This window comes from Lycium ferocissimum, unplaced genomic scaffold (genome assembly GCF_029784015.1).
Source record: "Lycium ferocissimum isolate CSIRO_LF1 unplaced genomic scaffold, AGI_CSIRO_Lferr_CH_V1 ctg13195, whole genome shotgun sequence".
Classification (NCBI taxonomy): Eukaryota; Viridiplantae; Streptophyta; class Magnoliopsida; order Solanales; family Solanaceae; genus Lycium; species Lycium ferocissimum.
This window is the reverse complement of record NW_026714756.1, coordinates 9,639-28,701: the sequence shown is the minus strand read 5'-3', so window position 1 is coordinate 28,701 and position 19,063 is coordinate 9,639. Positions and strand designations below refer to the sequence as shown.

The window sequence follows — 19,063 nt, the reverse complement described above, 5'->3', positions numbered from 1 at the left end:
CCATCTTGTGGCGACCTTGTCGGTCGCGTGTATATATGTTTTGATATGTTGTGTTTATTATTGTGATACCTTGCCGGCTTATCGTGTAGTACATTTGTTTATATGCGACAGTCGAGACGATGTCTGACCTTTATATATGTATAAGTTATTTGTATGCCGATTTTGGTTAACGGGTGTGTACGAGTGCCCAGCTCGGGCACTAGTCATGGCCTACGAGGTTGGGTCGTGACAATGTTGGCTTATTTGCTTGCTCATGACATGCCCATGGGGAAAGAGAGTCGAAGGCTTGCTAGTCTTGGGGTTAGGCTTGATGAAACTGAAGATAGACAGTTAGTGGGAATCACTCCAGTGGGAATCACTCCATCACGGTCTGACATTGTAGAAAAGATTAAATCCAAGCAATATGATGATGAGCTTTTGGCAAAGCTGAGAGATGGAGTGGAAAGGGGTGAGTACACTTCCTTTACTATGGGTACTGGTGATAATGTTCTGCGATTGCAAGGACGATTGTGTGTTCCTGATGTTGATGGTCTTCGACAAGAATTAATGATGGAAGCTCATAGTTCCAAGTATTCAGTTCATTTGGGAGCCACCAAAATGTATAAGGATTTGAAACAACACTACTGGTGGAAGAGCATGAAGGTTGATATTTCTAACTTTGTGGCTAAGTGTTTGAACTGTCCACAGGTGAATGCTGAACATCAAAGGCTTGGAGGCCTGGCTCATAATATAGAGATTTCGCAGTGGAAGTGGGAGGAGATCAACATGGATCTCGTTGTGGGTTTGCTGTCACACCCCGACCTTACTAAGGTGTGATGGGCACCCGACTCTCCTCAGAGTCGAGCAAACCCTCAGACACTTACTACGTACAAAATCGCGTCAAACTTTTTAAATCAAATAAGATAAAATACATAGTAAAATTTTTTTTTCTTCAGAAATACTCTTTCTCGTAGCTTCCAAACCGAACAAATCTATAACCATACAAAACTCAATACATAACATAGACCGACATATCGGCTGACGGAGCCGCTTACAGACTGACAACCAGCACCCACGACGCTGTCTGCAAAGTCTCTAACACGAATCAAACATCACATATGTACTCGACTTCGAAAGACTCAGAGCAATTGAACTCGAACCCAACCGGAGCATCTTCTATGATGGTCGCAATCACCGGGGGAGTACCGCGCGTATGAAACGGGTTGGAAGAAAGGGGGGTCGATAGATGTAATATGTACCGAGTATGTAAGGCATGAATGGGCACGAACCATAATCGAAATACTATGAAATAATCTCATTACTCGTAATACGACCCTCACCTTTCGTACACAATTCATACAAACTTTATGCCGGAAAACATGGAGCTTTTCAAAGTACCAAAATGCTTATTTGGCAATCAAGGATCGCATGTCCGAAGAGGCGAAGAAAAATACAGAGGCAAATGATATCACACGTTACGGGTTACGGAGCGTAAGAAAACTTTTCATGTATCGAATCGAAATACCGAACGTGCCTTTTCCAACCAAAAATCATACGAGATACGTACATACTCTTGCCCAAATGATATCAATCAAGCGGACGAAATACGTAACACCACTATCCACGGACACCGACATATATCGATGTCTCTATACGTATGAAATATCATATCGGATGATTTATATATCACTCGTAATACTCCGAACGTGTCCCCGCCCTCGCCAGGGACCTCGGAATAGACTCATCAATGCATATCAAAATTATAGATCACATATGCGTATAACGTGTCCCCGCCCTCTCGATAAGGGACTCGGTGAATATGATCATGTATAACGAAATCATATGTCATATATGCAAACAATAACGTGTCCCGCCTTTGTTGGGACCTCACAATAATATGGAACCATGCATGTCGAATCATGTACCAAGTATACATAACGTGTCCACGCCCTTTAAGCGGTCTCGATGAATAATCATTATGTGCCATCCCGGCCGCCATCCCGAGTGCATCATATCATAAATATATATCGGATAACGTGTCCCGCCCGCAAGTACGAGGGACTCGGAATAATGCGAAGAAGTGCGCACGAGATCATGTCCCGGCTCCGGACTCGATAATCATACCATGGAGTACGCACGAGAACATAACATGCCGCTTCCGGCATAATAAAGATACATGAGTCGCACGCAGAGTCGTGAGAAACCATATGCACACAAATCCAGACTCGCGGATACGTACAATTACCGACATTCGAAGGATCAAAAACGAGTTTGGGTTCTTCCGAGTTAGTATCGGAAAGTTATGAGCGTTTGGAATACGTAAACCTCTTTCGATCGTTTAAACGATCCGAGATCGTATACGAAGAACATTAAGGCTTATAGAGCATACTCATATTAGAATACCTCGATCGGACGACTCATATCCGAATACACATGAAATAATACTTATATCGACGCTCATACCGAGTACTCATATCGGAGTTATCATATCGAATGCTTACACCAAAATACTTAGATCAATACCTATGTCGAACACATATATATCAAAATATTTATTTTTGAATACTTATATTTAAAAAATACTTATATCGAATATTTACATCGAATGCTTATATCAAAATATTTAAATCGTATCATCCGTACCGAAACATTTATATCGTAATAGTCGAACATAATGCTCATATCCAAGTTACAGTACACTTATATCAAATTCGGAACAATAGTCAAAGGTTTCCTTAATTATCTTAACAAAATAAGGCAAATAGAACATACAATTAAATCTCGGGACCGTGGGCCCACCTCGGTCAAGTCGTAACGAACATAAAAACATGGTCATTATGTTCCATTGGATCATCCTCGAAGATTTCAAGGCATTCCGCTTTCATTTTTCAAAAGTTACGACGTTTGAACATTTCTTTACATCAAAGCGTAAGTTATTTAGTTCAATTCTACCGAATGAAAAAGGGATAAATATAAGCTCGGATTTTTAAGAGTAGGAGTCATCCCCGAGGCTCAAATCATAGCCTATCACATCTAGGGCATGCCAAGAGAAAGAAAGGGTAAGCCTTACATACCTTAGTCGCGCCTTACGCTCATCCAGATTCAATTCCCGTTTTCTCCAAAATCTACAATTGGTCACATTTACCAAATATTAATCATAAAGCTTTAAGAATTCAATCTTAACCAATACTTGTCTACGTAAATTTGGGCAGCATCTCCCCTATACATATAACATCCCCGAGACTTAACTCGGCTCCAAATATCAACAACCCAACCAACAACAATACCAATAACATCGGCGATCGAATTGAAACGCATTCTAACATATATTGTCCTCTTTTCTATATAACATATCAACTTCCAATCTAACTTCGCATTTCCAAACCAATATCAATGTTTTCATATTCTTTTGCTAATCAAGATCATTTCAACACAATTCGGAAGTATTTCATGTCCTCTTACAAATTATTTGCTAAATATACAAAAATTCCACCAAAGCCATAATTCATCCGAAACCTCCATTCTTCGACATAAATATTCATAACACGTTTTCATCTCCCAAATTCATTAGCGACAACCATAATTTGCACCTTAGCAATTCATTTTCGTAATTACATAAAACTAGAATAAAATCATATAATTTCCTACAACAACTTAACAATAGATTCTCATGCCAACTTAACCATTCTTCTTTCCTTTACATCACAATACCAACGGACGAATTTGTATCGCTATTTTTCCCGTTCTAATCCGTTAAAACTTTAAATAAACTTGTTAGCAATGAAAAGGAGCCTTATCCATACCTTAAGAATTCAGCCACCACGTTATCACCCTCCTCCTTGGTTGATTTTTAACTCAAATTGAAGACAACGCAAACAGACAACACTTTTCCCTTCATGGGCTTCCTTGATTCGGGGCTCGGATTTTGGTCAAAATTGATTTTTCTTCTCCAAGGCTTTTTTTTCTCTCTATCTCCAGAATTTTCTGGTTGTTCCAGGTCTGAAAATGAGGAGGGAAGTGCTAAAATATCACTTATATAACATGGGTCATGGGCCTAACCCGGTTGGGCCCGAGTTGGGCCTAGCCCACTGACCTTTCGAACTTAAAACGTTCATATCTCCTTGTCCAGACGTCACCTTAGATCCCACGACCTATGGTTGGAAGGATAATTCAATTATATACAACTTATATTTCTTGATATATTTCCAAATTCCAAACTTATAATACCATTTTTGCCCCTCGAAGTCAGGTCACCCGAAAACATTTTCTTAAAAATATTCGTTTGGAGGGCTTCTACTTTGATTTGGCCCAAGGGTCCTTCGTGAGTTGTGTTTAACTTCACATATGTGATTCATATGACTTTTCGCATGTTCCAAAAAATCTCGATGTGTGGGCCCCACCTCGGCTTACAAATAATCCGACGTTTAAAAATAGGGATACAACACTATCAACTTGAGTTTAAATTATGTAGCAACAACATGATTGTCAATTCAATTTTTTTTTTTTTGAGGAAGCACGTGTCACGCTCATGCTTTGAAAATGCGGGATATAACATCCTCCCCCCCTTTAGAACATTCGTCCTCGAATGTTCAACTGACCTTATGGGGTTTCATCACACTTCGGGGAGGTCTCTTTCTTTCCTTCAAAATTTTCCGAACGTTATCATTATCGTCCCCCTTTGCGTACTCGCTTTCTTTCTATTCCCGAACATCGTTCGCTAGAACATTCCACCTTAGCTAGTGATGGAACTAGTGTCAATCTACTTTGTAATATAATACCATGTCTTTCGTTTGTCCCTTAAATTCCGTTCGGTTAATGTCTTTCATATATCACGACACCGGCCGCCGAGACGGCCCACTCGAAACTCTCCCGAATAACCACCGATCCGGCCCTCTTGGGCTGGCTCCGGTCGTTAGGACACACGTGTCCGCTAATACAATCATAGATGAGATATCATACGCATTCATATACATATACATTTAATTAGTATCAACTAACCCACAAAATACTTCCGTACACTATTCAACCCTATCCAAATTCCGAGTCGTGACGTACTTTTCATCCTCTTCTCTAGTCCGGCACTCGTCGCATACTACGTGGCCTTTTATGGTCTCCAACCATCTCGTATATTTTAATTTCACTTAGGCCATTCTGGTTTTTCATTTGTCTTTTACAGACTAATCTTTGGAATTTCTTGCATACTTCCCAGGGGGTCACCCATCCTGAAATTAATCCCACCTGAGCACGCTTAACCTCGAAACTTTGGTGGAATTCAGTGCCTTAACACTGATATAATCACGTCCACTTCCTCGTATGACCTTTACTACATAATCTGGAGCAAATCAAGGTTTTACAGATTCCGGGACATATTCGTAACACGTCCCTTCTTGTACAATAACCGTTTTGCCCTTTTCAGTCTTCCATATCACCTTCACAAATTCTTATCATTCAAAATCCGTACGCAGCATATACCAACAATACCTTACAGAGCATACGACTATATATCACATTCTAGCCGTCCAGAACTTTCTGTTTTAGGTAACAGAACAAATATATCCAGACTTACTCTTATGGCCTTTCCATGTCGCCACTCGCCATTTTCCACCGTACGTAAGGCTTACGTAAGGAATCTCATTTCCTGTGACTTGGCTCTATCGCACGATCTAGGACAGAAAGAAGGTCAACAATCCCTAGATGCCCCGTAGCCTCCTGTTTATAAATGTGGCGCGCTTCACACCATAAACAGGACCCTACCGGACACGACTTTGCAGACAACCCCACGGACAGACCTTGCTCTGATACCACTTTGTCACACCCGGACCTTACTAGGGTGTGATGGGCACCCGACTCTCCTCAGAGTCGAGCGAACCCTCAGACTCTTACTACGTACAAAATCGCGTCAAACTTTTTAAATCAAATAAGATAAAATACATAGTAAATTTTTTTTTCTTCAGAAATACTCTTTCTCGTAGCTTCCAAACCGAACAAATCTATAACCATACAAAACTCAATACATAACACAGACCGACATATCGGCTGACGGAGCCGCTTATCGACAACCAACACCCACGACGCTGTCTGCAAAGTCTCTAACACGAATCAAACATCACATATGTACTCGACTCGGCGAGCACTCCGAGCAATTGGAACTCGCCAACCCAATCGGGAGCATCTTCTATGATGGTCGCTAATCATCCGGGAGTACCGCGCGACACGAAACGCAGCCCCCCGAAGAAAGGGGTCGCACGGAATATGTACCGAGTATGTAAGGCATGCAATACGAGAGACGAACCATAATCGAAACGTACGAAGGTAATAACCGGAACACATTACTCGTAATACTAGGACCCTCACCTTTCGTACACAATTCATACATACCGTCTCATATGCCGGAAGGGGTACGGAAAGTAAGTGAGTCAACCGTAGTACCAAAATGCTTATTTGGCAATCAAGGATCGCATGTCCGAAGAGGCGCGAAAAATACGAGTGCGCACGTGATATCACACGTCGGACGGAGTACGTAGCGTACGGAATGTTCGTACGAGGTCATGTATCGAACGAAATACCGAACGTACGTACTGCTCGGATGTCGTCGGATATCGGACGAGATACGAACGTACGGAATGCCCAAATGATATCATGTAGCGGACGAAATACGAACGTACGGAATGCTCGGTACATCGACATATACCGGACGAGATACGGAATGCACGGAATGCTCGATGATTTCATATATCACATATGCGTCTAACGTGTCCCGCCCTCCCGTGAGGGACTCGGTGGATAGACTCATCAATGCATATCAAAATTATAGATCACATATGTGTATAACGTGTCCCGCCCTCCGATAAGGGACTCGGTGAATATGATCATGTATAACGAATCATATGTCATATATGCAAATAACGTGTCCCGGCCCTTTGTTAAGGGACTCGGTAATATGGAACCATGCATGTCAGAATCATGTACCAAGTATACATAACGTTCATAACGACAATCACAATATCCATGGTACAACATATTTTTGCCAATATCAATATTGTCCTCTTTTCTATATAACATATCAACTTCCAATCTAACTTTGCATTTCCAAACCAATATCAATGTTTTCATATTCTTTTGCTAATCAAGATCATTCCAACACAATTCGGAAGTATTTCATGTCCTCTTACAAATTATTTGCTAAATATACAAAAATTCCACCAAAGCCATAATTCATCCGAAACCTCCATTCTTCAACATAAATATTCATAACACGTTTTCATCTCCCAAATTCATTAGCGACAACCATAATTTGCATCTTAGCAATTCATTTTCATAATTACATAAAACTAGAATAAAATCATATAATTTCCTACAACAACTTAACAATAGATTCTCATGCCAACTTAACCATTCTTCTTTCCTTTACATCACAATACCAACGGACGAATTTATATCGCTATTTTTCCCGTTCTAATCCGTTAAAACTTTAAATAAACTTGTTAGCAATGAAAAGTAGCCTTATCCATACCTTAATAATTCAGCCACCAAGTTATCACCCTCCTCCTTGGTTGATTTTTAACTCAAATTGAAGACAACGCATACGTACAACACTTTTCCCTTCACGGCTTCGGGATTCGGGGCTCGGATTTTGGTCAAAATTGATTTTTCTTCTCCAAGGCTTTTTTTCTCTCTATCTCCAGAATTTTCTGGTTGTTCCAGGTCTGAAAATGAGGAGGGAAGTGCTAAAATATCACTTATATAACATGGGTCATGGGCCTAACCCGGTTGGGCCCGAGTTGGGCCTAGCCCACTGACCTTTCGAACTTAAAATGTTCATATCTCCTTGTCCAGATGTCACCTTGGATCCCACAACCTATGGTTGGAAAGCTAATTCAATTATCTAAAACTTATATTTCTTGATATGTTTCCAAATTCCAAACTTATAATACCATTTTTGCCCCTCGAAGTCAGGTCACCCGAAAACATTTTCTTAAAAATATTCGTTTGGAGGGCTTCTACTTTGATTTGGCCCAAGGGTCCTTCGTGAGTTGTGTTTAACTTCACATATGTGATTCATATGACTTTTGAGATGTTCCAAAAAAATCTCGATGTGTGGGCCCTACCTCAGCTTACAAATAATCCGACGTTCAAAAATACGGATACAACACTATCAACTTCCGAGTTTAAATAATGTAGCAACAACATGATTGTCAATTCAATTTTTTTTTTTTTGAGGAAGCACGTGTCACGCTCATGCTTTGAAAATGCGGGATATAACATTTGCCCCGAACTAAGACCAAGTTTGATTCGATCTGGGTGATAGTGGATAGACTCACAAAGTCTGCCCACTTTCTCCCTGTGAAGACGTTGTATGTCGCGGCGCAATACGCCAAACTATATCTAAAAGAGATAGTTAGATTGCATGGGATTCCGACATCCATCATATCGGACAGACGTACACAATTCACTGCTCGTTTTTGGACATCCTTTCAGGAAAGTTTGGGAACTAGAGTGAAATTGAGCACTGCCTTTCATCCTCGAACTGATGGGCAGGCAGAGAGAACTATTCAAACGTTGGAAGATATGTTGAGGGCCTGTGTTATAGATTTTGGAGGAAATTGGGATGGACATTTACCTCTGGTGGAATTCGCGTACAACAACGGTTACCAAGTATATTCGGATGGCTCCGACGAGTATTTCGGATGGCTCCGTACGAGGCTCTTTATGGGAGCGTTGTCGGTCTCCTGGTCTAATCGGTTGGTTTGAACCAACTGAAGTGGAGTTGTTGGGTCCGGATTCAGTTCATGAAGCAATTGAGAAGGTTAATCTTATTGTGCAACGGCTCAAGACAGCTTACAGTTGACAGAAGTCCTATATTGATATGAGGTGGCGTGAGCTAGAGTTTTCTATCGGTGACAAGGTGTTCTGAAAAGTGTCGCCGATAAAAGGGAGTAATGTGGTCTGGTAAAAAGGGGAAACTTAGTCCCCATTTCATTGGACCTTACGAGATTGTTAGGAAAGTTGGGACGATGGATTATGAGCTGAAGTTACCATCCGATATGGCCATGGTGCATCCTGGGTTTCACATTTCGATGTTGAGGTTGTACAAACCTGATCCTTCCCATGTGTTGAATCATGAAGAGATTGAAATCAATGAAGGGCTATCTTATGAGGAGGAACCAGTTCAGATTCTAGATCGTCAAGTTAGAAGGTTGAGGACGAAGGATGTGGCATCGGTCAAGGTTTTGTGGCGAAACCATGATACTGAGGAAGCTACTTGGGAAGCAGAGGAGGACATGAAGAAGAGATATCCTCACTTGTTCCCTATGAAAGGCATGAGCTAGCATTTTAACTATTCATAGGTGAATCGTCTGTGTTTGTTGAATTAACTTGTGGTTTAGTTATTACTTCCTCGAATACGATTCTTATTCGAGGACGAATGATCTTAAGGGGGGATAATGTAACGCCCCCATAAACTCGAACTGGGTGTGAATATGTAAAAATCTAGTGTTAAAATTATATTATACCTATATGAATCCATTCTTGATGAATTCAGGTGGAAGATGGTCGTTTTGAAGTCAAACCAACAATTGAAGATCTTAAGGGCTCTTAAATTCGCCTAAGTTTTGGTAGGTCTGACTTCTAAGCCAGTTTCATGACAATAGGTTGGGAATTTGGGAACACTTCCTAATGAAAGTTGTAGATCTTTAAAATACCTTTCCAATGGTAGGTTGCCCACCTCCAACAGAGCTCTGTACTAGGAGTTATGCCTATTTTACTGAGCATCATCTGTGCAGTGCGAAAATTAGGCGTGCGCGGCGCCCCGGGCGGCGCCCCAGGCCAAATTTTCAGCAAACTCAAAATTTTGACGCCGTCAAAATGGATACACTATGTGCGCCACCCTGGGCGACGCACCAGGCCATTTTACGCCTGAAGCGATTTTTCCCGAATTTTATAAAGGCCTAACTTCGTTATATTCATTCCCACTTCATTTTGGCCGACTTCCTGAGAGGAAACAACCCTAAAACACCACCAAAAGATATAAGGTATGTTCTTGATCAATTCCCATCATTTCAACATCAATCTAACATCAAATTAACACTAGTTCATCTTCTACAAATCCTAGATTTGTCACACCCTAATTTCTGTTAGGGTGTGATGGGCACCCGACCCTTGTTTAGGGCCGAGCGAACCCGCTGACTCACATAACACTCATAATCACGCTGGCTCTCAAATCGTAACATAAATACATACCGAAAGTTTTCTCGAAAATAAACATGCTTTTTACCTTTCTCGAACCAAAGAAAATCTGTATCATATAGAAACATATGGAACTTATAATACAATGCATAGTAACACGTGAAGCTTACATATAGCCGCTTACATAACCGACATCCTATACCCACGACATCTTACGCAAAGTCTCTAACACGGAACATGAATCCATATCATAATGCTCTAACCCGGCGGACTGAGGAAATGGAGCTCGCCAATCCCGCTGGAACATCTTCTACTAATATCTTCAGCTCAATTTGGTGTACACAAGCGCGGCATGAAACGCACCCCGAAGGAAGGGAGTCGATTTTAATATGTACCGAGTATGTAAAGCATGAAATATAATAAGCGGGACTATACTTGAAGTAAAGACGGAAAAATCATAAGACTTGCCTTTTGAAAAACATTTGTCATACATATACATATATCGGTAAATAAAATCATATCATAATCGTATCATCATATTATCGTACGTATATACGTACCCGCCCTCTAATGAGGGGCTCGGTGAGTAAAATCATGTCATTGTACATATATACCGTACCCGGCCCTCTAGTGAGGGACTCGGTGAGTAAATCATATCATAATCATGTCATAATGCCATTATATATGTATACATACCGTACCCGGCCCTCTAGTGAGGGACTCGGTGAAGCGTGTCCCGGCCCCGCTAGCAAGGGACTCGGTGTGCCATCTTGTCCTCCATCCCCATCATCACATCATCAAATCATATACACATATACATATAGCGTACCCGGCCCTCTAGTGAGGGACTCGGTGAACAATGCAGAGGAATGTGCACGAAAACGTACCCGGCCCGGGACTCGGTGAAAGATGCATTAAGCTTGCACGAGCAGAGTAGTGAGAAACCATATGCACATAAATCATTTCCAAAGACTCAATGAAGTGGTCATAATGAATCGTCATTCGAAGATCCGGACAATATTTATATCAAAAAGCTTTCGGACATTACTCGGAAACATATCGTATATCATAAGTACAATAGAGTATCATAAAGATCATAGTCATATGTCAACTCAATCCAAGCACCTTTCGGAACGTTACGGACATTAGTCATTATGGAACTTCCTACGAGCATATCGAAGCGGTCCGAGCCTTTCAGGAAAGTTACGGACGTTCGTAGTTTCGGAATCATTTAAGAATAAAACTCTTTTGAAAACAAACTTTGCAATTTTTGACATTTAGTCATACAAAAAGGTAAAGATCATAATTCGATTACATTAAGGATATGATCATCAAGAAACAAATAAGAATCATAAGCGTGCTCAGATCGCGAGAATAGAATTACCTCGAAACTCGTGTCATAGCTTACTTACACTAAGACATGCCAAAAAAAGAAAGGTGAGCTTTACATACCTTTGGCCGCTTCCTACGCTAGTCCAAACTTACGTCTCAACTTTTCACCATCTACATTAACGTCATTAAATATCAACCATTAGCCATAAGCACTTAGGCATTCAATACCAAATTAACACTTTATCTACCGAAATTTACGAAAGATTTCTATAATTGGACATCCCCGAGAATTTAACTCGGCGAAATCCATCAACAACCATACCAACAGACATTCCAACAACATCCACCATTAATTCAAAACGCATTCTAACATTAATAACCTTCTTTCGCATAATGCGACGACATTCATTTATATTCAATTCAACTACATATATCCAAACTAATATCAACGATCGCATATTCAAATAACAATCCAAAACCTTTCAAACAAGATTCAAGAACATTTTCAACAATCCGTACAATATTCAAAGTAATCCAACCAACCTACTACTTCACCCGAAATCCTCTAAGTTCAAGAAAACAATCAACGACACATTTCTTCCTTTCAAGTTCATCAACTATACCGACAATTCACACATTGACAACATTATCTTCCACAAATTCATGAAACTATATTAGAATTTCTTTAGGTTCTAAATCAGCCCACCAACAATTACAACTTCAATTTAAGTCATCAAACCTTCATTTCCATCACGTAATTCATAACAACATCAACCAAAACACTAAATGAGTTCAATTCATCATCCTACACAACATGACCTACACACGGCCAAAACAACACACGGTCCCAATAGCAACCACACTTCAATTTGAATCATTAAACTTTCATTTGCATCATACAACCCACAACACAACAATCTAAACATGCTAAATAAAATTAATTCTTCACTTCCACACTAACCACACATATTCGACCACACACACAACACCATGTTTTCATGAATTCCATTCATTCCCACACTCCACAACATCCACAAATCATGCATGACATATGAAAATAAGGATTGAATCTTACCTCCTTCATGCAAGTCCTTCACTCGGCTAGAGTTGAGGAATTGGAGGAATGAAGAGTTTGCTTGTCCCAACATCTATCCCATGTTAATAAGGACCTTTCACTTAGTAGAAAAGCTAGAAGAAAGTAATTTTCCTTGATCAATATTTCTTGCTCCCTCACGGATTGGACATGGCCGAATGGCCTTTTTCTCTTCTCTCCAAGGTTCTTGAAATTTCTAAGGTGTGGGAAATAATGAAGATGACTTAATTTGTTAGACCCCGTATTTTTATACCACAGATTATTCGTAAGTAAATCAACATAAATCTAATGACAAGATTATTGTTGGATATGAGACAAGGATTTTAATCCCTGATTTTAGTAAGTGCACGACTTGCTTGTAATTTTATTTGGTATGGAAATATTAATGGAAATTTGAGATTAATTTACCATGATTAGATTATTAAGTCATTAGTGGGATCAAGTGGGCCCACAACACATGGCCAAATTTGATTGGTGGTTGAATAAAAAGTTGACACATGTCCACTTTGTAAAGATGATATATAAGCATAAGTGGATGACTAAGTCATCACTTATACCACAAATTAATCTTGCAAGTTAGGTCTTAGTGAGAGAAGCTCTCAACTTAAAGAGAGAGAAGTTCACGGCCCTTGTTCACGAGGCGGCGCCACTATTCACGAATTGTTCACGGCGCCATTTGTTCACGGCCAGCCCATTTTTGCCCCCTTCTACACAATTAATTGGAGAGATTTGAAGATCAAGAGGAGGAAAAATATGGAGGTCATGGCTTTCTTGAAGACATTACATGGTGAAAATTAGAGCTTGTCTCTAAGGTAAGATTTAATTCTTTTCTACATGTTTTGGAGATAGTTTAGACTTGTATAGCTTGGTAGATGTGTGTTAAATACAAAAGGGTTATGTATGTTGATGTTGAATTATAAATTGAGCCGTGTAAGGGGGGTGTTTCGAGTAAGAATGATGAATTGATTTTAGTAGCATTATGGAGGAATTAAATGGTTAAATTTAAAGTTGTGTTGTTTTATGGACATGTTGTTATCCTTGCTGAATTGAAAGGATTTAGGGTATGATTATGTTCATATGATTATTGTTGTTGTTATTATGGATTATGTGATGAGAATGAAGGAATTTAATGGTTAGAGTTGGAGTTAAATTTGTTGTGGGTTGTTGTAGGGATTATAATGATAATAATGTGATTTACTTGCATATGGATAGATGATGTAGTTGTGGTGTAGGCTGCTGTAGTATTTCATTAAATTTGCTGAAAAGATTGCATGGAATAAGGTATAAGAAGTGTATATGGGGTGCTTGGTGTATTGTAAGTGTTCGTTAGAATTTCGGGCATCGCTATGTTATAGTTGGGGGCTGTTTTGATATGTTGTTGTTCTTGTTGAAATAAAAGAATTGAAGATATGGTTGTGTCCATATGTTATTGTTGGTATTTACGTGTCAACAGGAGAACAATTGAAAATTCGGATAGGCGAATATATAAGGGAAATGCTGCCGAAATTTCTGTAGACAAGTGCTAGTTGGGATTTAAAATTCTAAGTGCTAGTAGCTAATTTATGGGTAATGGATAATATTATTATAGATATTGGAGAGACCGAGACTTGATTCGGAAATTGATTAGCGAGCGATCGAGGTATGTAAAGCCTATTGTTCCTTCTTTTTGACATGATCCGTTTTGGGAGAAACAAAATGTATATGTATGCTTAAAAAAAAAAAAGGATCCTATTCTTGGAGCCACTAGTATGGCTAACATCTTTGACCTCCATAAGCTATTCCATATGGCTGGGTACATATTTTATGATGTTCAAATATTCTATTTATTATGTTCTAGATGTTGTTCGAAAGAAAACCAGAAGACTAAAGCCTTTGATGAATATTTCAATGTGAAAATATGGTCTTAAAGTCCCCATTTGATTTGATCCATAATGTTATCCGCAAGTTATTAGTATGAATATGTGATCCACAATGATGTCCGAAAAATATTTGATATGGCCAAAGTTTGGATATGTATATTTTGGATATGCGCGTATGATTCTAAAGCTCCCTTTGAAGTGCTCCATAATGTTATTTGAAATCTTCTTATTATAAATGGTACTCGAATTTCTAAATACGACTTATGAAATATTTTCAGAAGATTCCGTATTTCGAAAGTTTGTAACTCTCTTATACTAATTCCAATTGACCCGAATTTTATTTTGAGCCTTCAGATGTCTGTAAAAATATTTGGCTATTGAGTTTGAAAGAAATTTATTTATTTATTTATATGCATATGGTTTCCGCACTACTCTGCTCGTGCCCACCATTATGATATTTTTGGCCGGGTCCCGGGCCGGTTCTGTTATCGTGCGCACTTTGATATACTCCGGTGTTATGCTGTGTTTGGCGTTATGCTGTGTTTGGTGTTATGCTGTGTTGTGATATGTGACGGGGGATTCGAGAGATTTGAAAATTTACGGTGTTATCTTGTGTTATGGCGCCATCGACGATGTGCGACCATATTCCCAGTACCACATGCATGATTTGTATTTTTGAAAGAAAACATTTGACATTTTGAAATCGCACTTACTTTCTGTATTTACATTTCGATTATGATTCAGATTTAATTCTTGTACCTTCTGCTTTGCCTACTCAGTACATATTTCGTACTGACCCCCTTTCTTCGGGGGCTGCGTTTCATGCCCGCAGTACGTACGCACGCTTGGTGATCCACCTGTTTAGGACACCCTCTTACGCTATCCGGAGTGCTCCTCTCACTCCGGAGCTTATATTTTTTGTTATACCTCGCATTTTATGCGTATTCGGAAAAAAATTGGAAACAAGTCGGAATGGTAGGAATTGAGGCTCCAATTGGATTCTCGCTTAGTGTGCATGTGATGTTTTAGAGACTATTGACGTGGTAATATTGGAAGAGACTAAGGGCGAAATTGGAATTTTGGAAAATGGTTTCATGAATTACCAAAATGTGGGCTAAGGAAATTGGGCTTGGAAAATTAGCAAGACAAAATTTGAAAAAAAATTGAGGCCCAACCCATGAAGGTGGCCGGCCATGGCTTGGATAAAACTTAAATCCAAGCCGTGTGCATGGTCATGTGACAACCTAAGATAAATAAGAGGCAAGGTTCATTAATTTTCTAGAAAATTCAAGACAAATTGAGATGGAGAAAAACAAGAGAAAAACAAGAGAACAACATATAGGCCATTCGGCCAAGGTGAAGAAATCCACCCTCCAAATTTTGATTCCAAAAATTATTTTCTTGCTATATTCCTACCAATTCAAGGTCCCTCTACAACGTGGTGCAATTATTTCGGAAGATAACCCATTAGTTTCGTCGTTTGGACAAGTTAGTGGAATGAAGAAACTTGAGAGGGAAGGTAAGAATTCATCCTTTCTAAGTATGTTATGAAGGTTTGTTTGTGTGATAGTATATGTAAATGAGTTGAATGCATAGGAATATGGAAGTTTGCATGGTATTTAGTTATGCATGCATGGCCGAGTATGAAGCTATGTTGTATGGTTGAGATGAATTGAATTTTATGTTGTATTTTAGTTGTGGTTATGATGGAATTTGTATTGGAAAGGGAAGATGGATGAATTTGATGGAATATGGAAATGTAGGGTGTGGCCGTGTGGTATATTGAAGTTGGAATGAAAATGAATTAAGTTTGTTTAATATGTTAGTTGTGTTGTTGTGATCATTATAATGTAAATGAAGCATTTACGGGTTAAGTTGGTATGAAAATGGAATGTAGAGAATTATGTCGTATTAGTGTGATTTTATGATACTAAGATAATGAAGTGTTCAAGTATAGATTATGGTTATTGGTGATGAACTAGTGAGTAGAGGATGTGTTGAGATGATTTTGTTGCATAAATAAGAATTTTGAATAAAATATGGAATTGTCGAATATCGGAGGTAAGGTTTAAAATATTCTTGGCTTGTGTTTGAATGATCTCAAATTGATATGTGTATATGGAAATATCGATATTGAATTGAACTTGTGGAATCGGAATGGAAACTGTCGCATTATATCGGAAAGTAAGCTAGTTATGTTATGTTGTGGTTTGTAGTGATTGTTGATGTTCTTGGTGTTGTTGTTGGGTTGTTGTTGACTATTTTGAGCCGAGTTGAAACTCGGGGGTGCTATATGTGTAGGGGAGGTCTTTAATTTTTATAGAACAGTATTGGTCAAGAATAGAAATTATAAGTCTCATGAATAGTAACTGGTAAAGGTGACCATTTGCAGATTTCTGGCGAAACGGGATTTGAGTTTAAGCGAGCGCAAGTCATCCGTAAGGTATGTAAAGCTTACCTATTCTTTATTTGGCATGTCCTAGACCTATTAGGCCGAAAACAGACCCTCGGGGAAAATTCTGCTCCTAGAAATTCGAGTTTGATTTTAAGTACTATTCATTCAGCGCAAATGAACCATAATGCTTGCTTTTGGATATAAGAGCGCCTAAACCTTCGTATCTTTCGCAAATGATTTTGAATCGCTTTGAAACCTTTATAGACAACTTTACAGAGCCTAATGTTTATAATTTCGTCGCCGCCTCGGTTGACCCGAGGTGGGCCCACTATTCCCGAACCCATTACTATTGTGCTAATGATTTGTTTTTGAACAATATTTAAAGGAAACGTTTTGGGTTGCTCTTCTAAATCCTAAATGTGGACTATTTGAAATGTTCCATTAAGTCTATGAAATGTTTCGATATGTACTTCGAATCCGAAAGTTACGTCGACATAATCCGCCGTAATGTCGAAAGGTATGTTCTATGACTCGATCCGATTTCATTGATTTGATTTGTCATTCGATATGCCTCGTTGAGTCTCGGAAATACATATGTTATTTTTATTGCATTTAGTTTCTCACTACTCCACTCGTGGACGCCTCGATGTTTCCCCCACCGAGCCGGGCCGGGATTTGTTATCAAGCGTATTTCTGCATTGTTCGCCGCGCCCGGTGTGAGGGGGCGGTATATACGTGCATGGGTTACGGTGTATGTTGTGCCATGTACGCTTTGTTATGATATGATACGATATGGCCATTTGGTATGTTATGATTTGTTTCGGAGATATTCCCCTACTCGAAGTATGATGTGTTATGGCGCCGAGACGGGGGCGCCTATGTTCGTTCACCGAGTCCCATAGCGGGGCCGGCTTTGGCATATGTTTTACGTATGTATCATTTATGTCTTTGATATGCATTTTGACTTCCTATGTATCTTATGTTTTCTCTCGCATTAATTCGATTTTGACTTTATTTATTACGGTCTCGCTTTACATATTCGGACATTTTCCGTGCGACCCCCTTTCTTCGGGGCCTGCGTTTTGTGCCGCGCAGTACGGACATATCGATTTCTGATTCGCCCGCCTAGGTTGTCGCTCACTTTGTTTGAAGTGCTCCTTTGTCCGGAGCCCATAATTTGGTATAGACTTTTCCCATTTCGTATGTACGTATTTATTCTAGGTACGACGGGGCCCTGTCCCGTCATATGATTTTGCTTTTTTTCTGTAGAGGTCTGTAGACTTGAGGTGTGGGTTCTGTATATGTTTCGTGAGATTTGCGTACGTTTAGAGTTTATCTATGTTTTGTGACGGCCTTATCGGCCTTTGTGCGGCATGCCCACTTGTCCTTGTTAAATTATTATTTCTGTTTGTCTTTAATATCTTGCTAATGTAGGGTAAGGTACGTATGAGTGCCCAACTAGGGCACGAGTCGCGGCCTACGGAGTTGGGTCGTGACAAAAGTGGTATCAGAGCGGTTAGGTCCTCGGAATGTCTACGCGGCACCGTGTCTAGTAGAGTCCCGTTTATGGTGTGAAGCGCGCCACATTTATAAACAGGAGGCTACAGGGCATCTAGGAATTGTTGACCTTCTTTCTGTCTTAGATCGTGCGATAGAGCTAAGTCATAGGAAATAAAAATTCCTTGCGTGAGCTTTACATACGGCGGAAAATGGTAAGTGGTGACGGGAAAGGTCACACAGGTAAGTTCGAATATATTTATTCCGTTACCTGAAACAGAAGATCCTGAATGGCTAGCGTGGAATACGAAGGTATTGTATATTTTGTACGGTATTATGGGTATTTGCGCGTACGTATTTCGAGTAATAAGAATTTGCAAAGGTGACTACCGAAGCTTAAGAAGGGTAAAATAGTAATTGTACAAGAAAGGACGTGTTGTGAATATGCCTCGGGATCCGTAAGGCCTCGATTAGCCTCGTATTATGTAATAAAGGTCGTGTGTGGAAATGGACGTGATTATACCGACATTAAGGGGCTAGAATCCGTCGAAGTTGCGAAGTTAAGCGTGCTCAGGAGGGGAGCAATTTTGGGATGGGTGACCCCCTGGGAAGTAATTGAAGAATTTTGCAAACTTGGAATTTAAGGGGATAAACGAGAAGCTAGATAGACCTAAGAATAACTATAGTACACGGGATGAATTATGACAAGCTCCAGTTTAGGGA

General features: G+C 39.7%; 1 protein-coding gene across 1 annotated transcript; it reads left to right on the top strand.

Moving 5' to 3' along the window:
• The first annotated feature begins 468 nt into the window (after nucleotides 1-468).
• On the top strand, nucleotides 469-8,827 carry LOC132042091 (uncharacterized). The gene is made up of 4 exons (XM_059432714.1): nucleotides 469-576; nucleotides 688-777; nucleotides 8,458-8,626; nucleotides 8,742-8,827. Exons 1-4 carry the CDS (start codon nucleotides 469-471, stop codon nucleotides 8,825-8,827), a joined length of 453 nt encoding a protein of 150 aa, XP_059288697.1.
• Nucleotides 8,828-19,063: the final 10,236 nt, after the last annotated feature.